The 8,792-nt window shown below is 39.2% G+C and overlaps 1 protein-coding gene across 1 annotated transcript in view; it reads right to left on the reverse strand.

Annotated features, from left to right (window-relative positions):
• The window catches only part of LOC139726870 (uncharacterized), a 63,492-nt gene extending 55,114 nt beyond the window's left edge, over positions 1-8,378 (reverse strand). The window contains exons 1-2 of the mRNA XM_071637864.1: positions 7,954-8,378; positions 816-945 (exon numbers count right to left, since the gene is read on the reverse strand). Coding sequence (XP_071493965.1) covers positions 816-945; positions 7,954-8,106 — 283 coding nt within the window. The 5' untranslated portion in view covers positions 8,107-8,378. The remainder of the gene's footprint in view (positions 1-815; positions 946-7,953) is intronic.
• Between the last annotated feature and the right edge of the window lie 414 nt (positions 8,379-8,792).

Consider the following 8,792-nt stretch of genomic DNA (forward strand, 5'->3'; position numbering starts at 1 on the left):
AAAGAAAAAAAAATAGTGTGTTTGAAAACAAACACTAATGAATTCAAGAAAGTGAAAACCTGTCAGTAATACCATTTAAGGCTAAATCTACATCAATGAAAAACAACAATTGTTTTTATTCTAAATATGTCCAGGAAATGGTTCATCAGCAAAGCGTCTAGTCATGTGAGAAACAACCTCGATACAGACAGCATGGTTTTCAAATCTTTTGGAGTGTGTTGCTGCTAATGTTATAAATAAGATGCACAATTGTATACATGTAAAATATCACACAGGGCTACAAGTCTTGTAAATATGCTGTCTTTTTATTTTTATCTATTTTTTTTTTTCAATTAAGCCAACACTACACTTTGTATACTACATGTATGTTCCTTTCATAATAAACCCATGTGACTGTCCAGGGCATGTGGTGATTTCCTGAACTAATTCAACTCGGTGCCAAACAGACACTCAAATATGTGCAATTTGTCATGATGCCATCAACAGCTTCCTGTAACAACCACATACTATACAACCGTACATCATACTGCTGATGAAGGAAAGTGTGAAATTTCCCTCGACTGCAAGTACTGTTTACAGGATCAGAATGCTTGGAGCTTCTAGATATTGCAGTCAATGATCCCATTGATGACAAAAATGAATTCAATGAAAGATGAAATCTTTGATCCATTCAACGAGGCCCGATCTTTGATCCATTCAACGAGGCCCGATCATTTCATCTTTCACCTCCTGAAATATTCTGTCCATTGCACTCACAAACATGTATTATTTGTAAACCAGTAAACCGGTGAGCCAGTGTGCATTCATTGACATACCTTGCATGACAAATTCCACCGACTTTGGAAGAGGAAGACCGTTTTGCACCATAGCTATCATCTTTAATGCGCAGTAGAACTGGCTTCGTCCATAGTATCCTAACCTCTCTGCTCCACAGACCTGGTTAATCTGGATTGGGGGGGGGGGGGGGGGGGTGTGGAGAAGAACAGTGATAAATCAGTGTCATGTCCTCTGGCTGCCACAGTAGGGTTAAAGGTCACACACTGTGTACACCCACCTGGAACAAAGACAAAGATGAATGATGATGATCCACTCATACAGTACATTGTACCTGCGTGTTGCTGAGACACTGTGATTATTCCTTGATGCACATACTGTACAGTATATGGTACAGTACTTGTATTTTCAATCACATATAATGTACATACACATACACACACAAAGCAAAGTTTGAATTTAATCAAACTACAACTCTGTAGTTGCACATTTCGAAATACATGGGCCTACAGTGTACTGCATCCCCAGAATATCACACCCTTTTCTTTTCTTTTATCAGAACTTCATTCTAATATTTTCTGTGTAGACATTTTTAGTATACTGTCTATTAAAGCTGTTATTTTTGTGAGTTTAATTTTCACAAATTTTGTGAGTCGCCACTGGACAATGAATCTAACAACACACAAACATGTCACCATAAAAAAAATAATCTTGCGAAAATGTCCATGACTTTCCCATTTGCGAAAAAAAATATCTGTATGCGAAAACAACAGCTTATCACAGTAAAGTAGAGTAGAGCCCAGGTTGTTTCTCTACAAACAAAGCATTACTCACAGAGCTATCAACATTGCAGAGCAAACAAGTCCCCCATAATTATTAATATTAAGCCTAATGTCTAGCTGACTTTCCAGTAGCCTCCATTAAAGGCTTTAGATTGCAAATTAATTACACAGTATTGTAACCTCTTCCTTCTATTCTTTATTGGTTAATGTAGACTACGGATAAATGGTTCAAGGGAAATTCCGGCCAGCTATAAGTTAGTCTTACAATAGAAGAAAGAGTTTTATCTTGGAAGCTCAGTGAAAATTGGATCAAAATCAGTCAAAGCAATCTTTCCCATCTTGGCATGTAAAATGATATAGAAAGTACTTTGGCATAGGGGTATGACAGTTTCATCAATTCTATCCTAAAAATAAAAGGATAAGGTGATGTTAATTGCCACACCTCTAGGCTGATGAAAGAATCAGTTACAGTAGAAGACTCATCATAAAAGGATCATCAAAGAAGTACCGTATGTCCCCCCCCCCCCAAAAAAAAAAAAATACAACGGGACCCTCCGCAATGATATCTTTAAAAATAGTGAATCAATCTGGATACAAATTCAGGGTATGAAACTATAACTCATTGCCCACATCTTACAGAAAACCTCATTCGATTTGCTTCAGTGGTCAAAGAGAAATGAGGAATTTTGTAGAGGATGTCAGGAAACTCTTCCCTCCAAGTTCTGTCTATTGTATTCACACACAAGAGCACTGAAGTGCTAATATTGGAAGAATCAGACTCATGACATAATACAACAACCTACATTTCTCTGTGACCGCTTAACCAAATTGAATGGGTTTTTCTGCAAAATAGAGCTAAGATGTTATATTTCAAGACCCTGAAGTAGCACTCAGACAGGTCAATCATCATATTGGGTGTTATCAATTCGAAAATCTGATTGTAATTTTTTCTTGGGACATACAGTACTATATACTGAGCAAGAGTACTGTATGTAATACAGCCTAAACAGGTGTACATTATACATACCAACCATACCATTTTTGGCAATATAGGGTACCTTTGCCACTGCACAGTTTACAGTACATTCAGTATGAATGTAAATTGCTTTTCACCTGTAGTAACAATAACTACAATGTACAATTTTCATACTTACACTGTATGTTTACAAATGATTTTTGGGCATTATTTTTAGAATTCACTGACATTAATATACTGTGAGAGTACTGTTTTACCTGAAAAATGAATTCAAAAAATAGGCATGTCACTACATCAAAGTATTCCTGAACATGTACACCATACTGGTCAGTTACCAAATATTTGTCGATTATTACACCCTTTACTATGGGTGATCATTGCATTCTGCGGATAATTGTTGCTGTGCAAAGGTTGGGAAAAAATATGCCACAGCTGGAAATAATGATTACAGTCAAACATTAACATTTAAATTACACACAGTGTATGTACACTGTATTGCAACATCATGATAGGCAATTTCAATGGAAGTTCTAATTAAGCAAAGAAGGAAACTTTTGACATCGGCATATTTGAACTACATTGTCTGTGGTTCTGACTGACGACATTGTTTGTGGTTCCGTCTAAGAAGTGCCTCGGTGGGAGATTCGCCAGGAAGTGGTCGATATTCAATCTAGAACTTTGATGAGAAAACCAGATGCAATGTGGTCTGTCTATTAAAACTAAAATGACTTTCTACACACAATGTATTTTGTTGTTAGCATAATTACAAGGTTTAATCTAGCATAATTTCAAACGTACAATTGTATGAGATCTTAATTCATACTTTATAGAGCTTACAGTATAGAATACAGTGTAGATGATGAGGTCCATAAAGGGAACCCAAACCCCAAGAGCAATGTGGATTGAGTGAAAGTAGCAGCACTAGCAGAACACATTAAGTGAAAGTTTGAGGAAAATCGGATAATTGATGCAAAAGTTATGAATTTTTAAAGTTTTTGTGTTGGAACCGCTGGATGAGAAGACTACTAGAGGTTATGAGGTATGTGTGGACAACGATATAAAGAAAATATAAAGAAAATTCCACAAAAATTCACTTTTCTAGCATAATGAATGAGTATTTGACTAATCACTTTCAGAAAGCAGGGGGAATAATTGTTACCCTTAACATGTCAGTATCAAGTTGATGGAAAGTGTAATTTTCATGAAAAATGAATTTTTGTGGAATTCCCTTCATATTTTCTTTGTCTTATTGTCCACACATGTACATAATTGTACGTCATAACCTCTAGTAGTCTCCTAATCCAGCGATTCCAAAACTTTAAAAATTCATAACTTTTGCATCGATTATCCAATTTTCTTCAAACTTTCACTGATATATTTATGTTCTAGTAATATTGCTGCTTTTACTCAATCCACATTGCTCTTTGGGTTTGGGTTTCCTTGATTAAACCCGTTGATGACGAGTCCCGAGTATACTCGGGCACGTGTCTAGATGGGAAATGTGTGTTTGAAGCAAAATCAGTCCATCCTCCACAGGTTTTAAACTCTAAAAATGGGTTTGAAAACCACACAATGTTTAACAAGATACATTTTGTATCACATTAGGTCTTGCAAATTATGTTTTACGATTATTTGTACAGTAGTCATTGATTGACGGTTGGTTCGAGGTAAAAATTCCTCATAAAAATCTGCACATTTTTATACATAAAGGTGCACAAGCTAGGGGGTAGGGGTGAGGGTGGGGGTCATGCAGTGTGGTTTGATAATAGTGCAAGAGACCAAGACATCACCAGTAAAATGTACAGCGATTAATATTTGCAGCATGAAACTTTCGCCAATTGGAGCCGCAAACCTTTATTGCTGCATGACATTTTTGCGGATCGTCACTAGTATTCAATGGATATGGTGTAAAACAAGAACATTTGTTTGCATTTTAATTTGGCAATTCTTGGCTCTCAGAAAATTTGCAACATTAAAATGCACACAAAATTACAGTAGCACACTACAAATCTAAGATCCCTTTATAAACAGCCCCCATTCCACATCACCAGTATCACTCACAACATGTTATAGAGCTCACTTCCCTCTCCTGGAAAACGTCAGTATCTTACTTCTTTCTTTTTTAGGAGGGGGGATAAAGACATAGTTCTTCTCCGAGGGTTAATTTGGTAAAGAGCAACCTAACATAGTGATTTTATTTTAATTCTTCACACAAAACATTTGTGATGTGCTTATCAAATTTAAAAAGCACAGCAATGCTAACTTTAAAGAAGATATTAGCCCCAAGCAGATCTACTCACTGTACCAATTCATCCATACTATTACGGTAGTGTACCAATGGAAGATTTACCAGTCTAGTTTTAAGGTCAACTGTTTAACTTGTAACAAAGAAATAAATAGATTACAAATTTCGCACATGAATACTTATTCAATAATGAAACAAAAACCAAATTGCATGTTTAAGACCTCGCTTTGCAGATTTCAAATGGCAATCCCACTGTGTAGGGGACATGTAATGTTTTGACCATAAAACAACTCTAACTGATAAGGATATTTTGGTTTAGGCTCATTATATTTTCCTGTTTCAGCTTCTCTACGATCTCTCATTTCGATGCAAATTAGGCCTTACAGTAAGTGATAAAAATCATTGCAATTTAATCATTGCTGAGTGCACTCAGAAATAATGAATACCAACTGGTGAGTTTACGACTCGCTCGCTACTCTTTGTACATACATGCATACGCGCTCAAAATGTCTAGCAGAGGTGCTCATTCTGCTGAAATTAGCCAGCAACGTTAACTGTTACCATCACATCAGGGTACGCTGGCTTCTGTAACGTTTACAGTATTGGGCTGCCGGGCATGGCCCCATTGCTATCAACTAGATCTGCAATGGAACTAATAACATCACACACAAGTATTGCCTGAAACTTTATATTTGGTCAGAATCAAACACAATGTTGATTTTGATTCATCAAAGTTGCGCGAAATCTAAAGTCCTTTCGGCAATGAAATTGCATTTGAACGCACAGTTGAGTACGATTTGGGGGACTTGCGTTTGATTTTTCAAGTTTCTCTCAACTGGGTCTAGCATTAGATCTGCACGTACCATACACTTGTAGATAGTGTAAGCGTTCCATCATATAGGCTACATAACTTCAGCAGATAATGACGATGTGCGTACATTGTACGGCTATGCTATGTAATTTATCTGTATGCATATCAAAAATAGTGAGCTGTAAGTGCCAAATTGGTAACTACATGCACAGTGGGGGGACCGTCTGGAGTTATGCAATTTCTACAGATATATAGATATATTAAGTACAATTCTGTAGGCATGATCTATGGCAATAATTGCATTACTGATTGTCAAATTTTGCTTGTAATAAATGGCATTGTTGACAATTTAATAGTGACGACACTACATGTACTTAGTGACATGACATGTCAGAATACATTTCTGTAAGTCAGTCCGGGAAACCCGCTCATGAGGACCGCCCCCGCGTACGAGGATGGTCCCTCCTCATGAGGACCTCCCCCCGCCTCATGAGGCCCCCAGGGGAACGCCTCATGAGGCCCCCCATTCACTTCTTATTCATCTCACATCTGACGTATAAATTGTCGCAACTTTGCACGGTGATTTTTTGTTACACACACATGTCCACTATCCATGATGAAAAGAAGAAAAAATCCTGTCTGTTTTTTTTTTTTAAATCGAGTTTTAATCACCCGATGCAGAGCGCCCATCAAAACACGGGCGCCAGCGCGTTCGCACAATGCAAGACTGCCGCACCTAGCGGCCTGATCCGACTAAATATTTCGATGCTTTTTTCTGCGGCTCTCACCTCTCCGCGCACGAATCAGCCTCGTGAAGCTGAAGTCTGACATCTTTTTACACAAATTCGTAACGAGAAAAATTAAATCAGTACTAACCTGATCTTGTCCATATATTCCAAATTACTATTCCACACTGATAGAGTAGGTGGGTAGATGACATACTCCAGTTTGTTGGCAAAATAATCACTTTGTAGGTATGACGAGTTCACTTTCTTCGTCAGTTCCGCCCACGATTCCGCCGTTTGGGCGCTTTTTCTGGAATCATCCCGCGACACGACGTACGTCGCATCACATCACGCATCCAGCACATACTAAGTACCAGACTGGTATGTGCTGGATGCGTGATGTGATGCGACGTACGTCGCGTCGCGGGATGATTCCAGAGAAAGCGCCCAAACGGTAAGCGGGCGGCGGAATCGTGGGCGGAATTGACGAAGAAAGTGAACTCGTCATACCTACAAAGTGATTATTTTGCTAACAAACTGGAGTATGTCATCTACCCACCTACTCTATCAGTGTGGAATAGTAATTTGGAATATATGGACAAGATCAGGTTAGTACTGATTTAATTTTTCTCGTTACGAATTTGTGTAAAAAGATGTCAGACTTCAGCTTCACGAGGCTAATTCGTGCGCGGAGAGGTGAGAGCCGCAGAAAAAAGCATTGAAAATATTTAGTCGGATCAGGCCGCTAGGTGCGGCAGTCTTGCATTGTGCGAACGCGCTGACGCCCGTGTTTTGATGGGCACTCTGCATCGGGTGATTAAAACTCGATTAAAAAAAAAAAAACAGACAGGATTTTTTCTTCTTTTCATCATGGATAGTGGACATGTGTGTGTAACAAAAAATCACCGTGCAAAGTTGCGACAATTTATACGTCAGATGTGAGATGAATAAGAAGTGAATGGGGGGCCTCATGAGGCGTTCCCCGGGGGGCCTCATGAGGCGGGGGGAGGTCCTCATGAGGAGGGACCATCCTCGTACGCGGGGGCGGTCCTCATGAGCGGGTTTCCCGGACTGAAGTAAATTAATCTTAAAAAATCAATATGTGAAGTGTCATGTAGTCATGTCAAAACAGTGTGTGGCCTCTAAAACCCCTGGTGGGTCTGGATTGCCTTTTGACTTAGGACTGTCAAATAGTGTCTGCTATCAAGTTTCATAACAATGGAAGTGTACAACTACAAACTACAAGCAACATGTCATGAATTGATCATGCCTGCTCCATGATCAAATTCAAACATCAAATCCAATCACCTTTTGGAGCCAGCTCAGCTCAGTCAGCAAAGTCAGTGTTTGATACAACTATACACAGCCCAGTCGCTGTATAAACACGGCGTCTGGTCGGGCTATGTTTGATATAAGAATTTACTGGGCGAACTTACTTTTAATGCAAGCTGAGAGTCGAGACTCTGAGACTTGTGTCTTGAGTCTTAGACTTGTGAGAACTGCTCCTGGCTGGCTGACTTGATTAAATTTACATCATTTGCTCACATTTGCCTTCCATACAAATTTACCTCACCCATCACAAGTTGCAACAGTAAAATTGTTTCTATAGGGCTACTCACACAGGCAGACTTTTTACAAACCTTCTGAATAACATCGTTGGAAAGCTGAGGCGACAACTGGAACAGCTTCATCGCACGCTGGGCCGCAACTCGCCCACAACCTTCGGTGTCCGACTTGCTGAAGAGCTCGGTGTAATACAGCTGCTCTTCGGGAGTTAGAAATTTCCCTTCCATGGTCGGTTTCGATGATGAAGCACGCACAATGGTGCCGTATTACAAAAACTTGAATAAATTCTACCTAATTAATAGCTTAAGAGGACAAAATCACACCGAATGATGGTTTATCACACCCTTCTATTCAATCCTTTCGCTTCGCTGATGGCAGCCATATTGTTCGTGACGTCACAGGGAGAATCGATGACCCGGATGAGTCATTGGCACAATCGATACACATCACAGCACCGGAAAAGCCGAGATTAATTTTTGCATTCCCATCACACAATGCCCAGATGGATAAAGTGAGATGTCTCCCTAAAATGGCTGCACCTCTAGACCAAAGAACTCACTGTGCTCTAGACCGATGAACGAATCTGTAAAAAGGCGTCAGATTGTTTACTCCTTCTTTCTACTCTTATGGATGGATAAACGTCAAAGAGGAACTCCAGGCAGGACCCCATTTCATTAAAAAAAAGTTGATAATGATATCAACTCTTGCTGGAATGGCAATTGTCATGACAACGACAAGAATCCAGCTTTCTGATTGGTCGTTGCCATGGGAAGTTGCCATTCCAGCAAGAATTGCTATCCTAACATCTTTTAAGAAATGGGGACCATGGCCCCATTTCATAAAAAAGTTGATATATGATAGCAACTCTTGCTGGAATGGCAATTGTCACAGTAACGACAAGAATCCAGCTTCC

Source organism: Diadema antillarum, unplaced genomic scaffold (genome assembly GCF_040938485.1).
Source record: "Diadema antillarum isolate AM-2024a unplaced genomic scaffold, OU_Dant_1.0 seq00000103_RagTag, whole genome shotgun sequence".
Lineage (NCBI taxonomy): Eukaryota > Metazoa > Echinodermata > Echinoidea > Diadematoida > Diadematidae > Diadema > Diadema antillarum.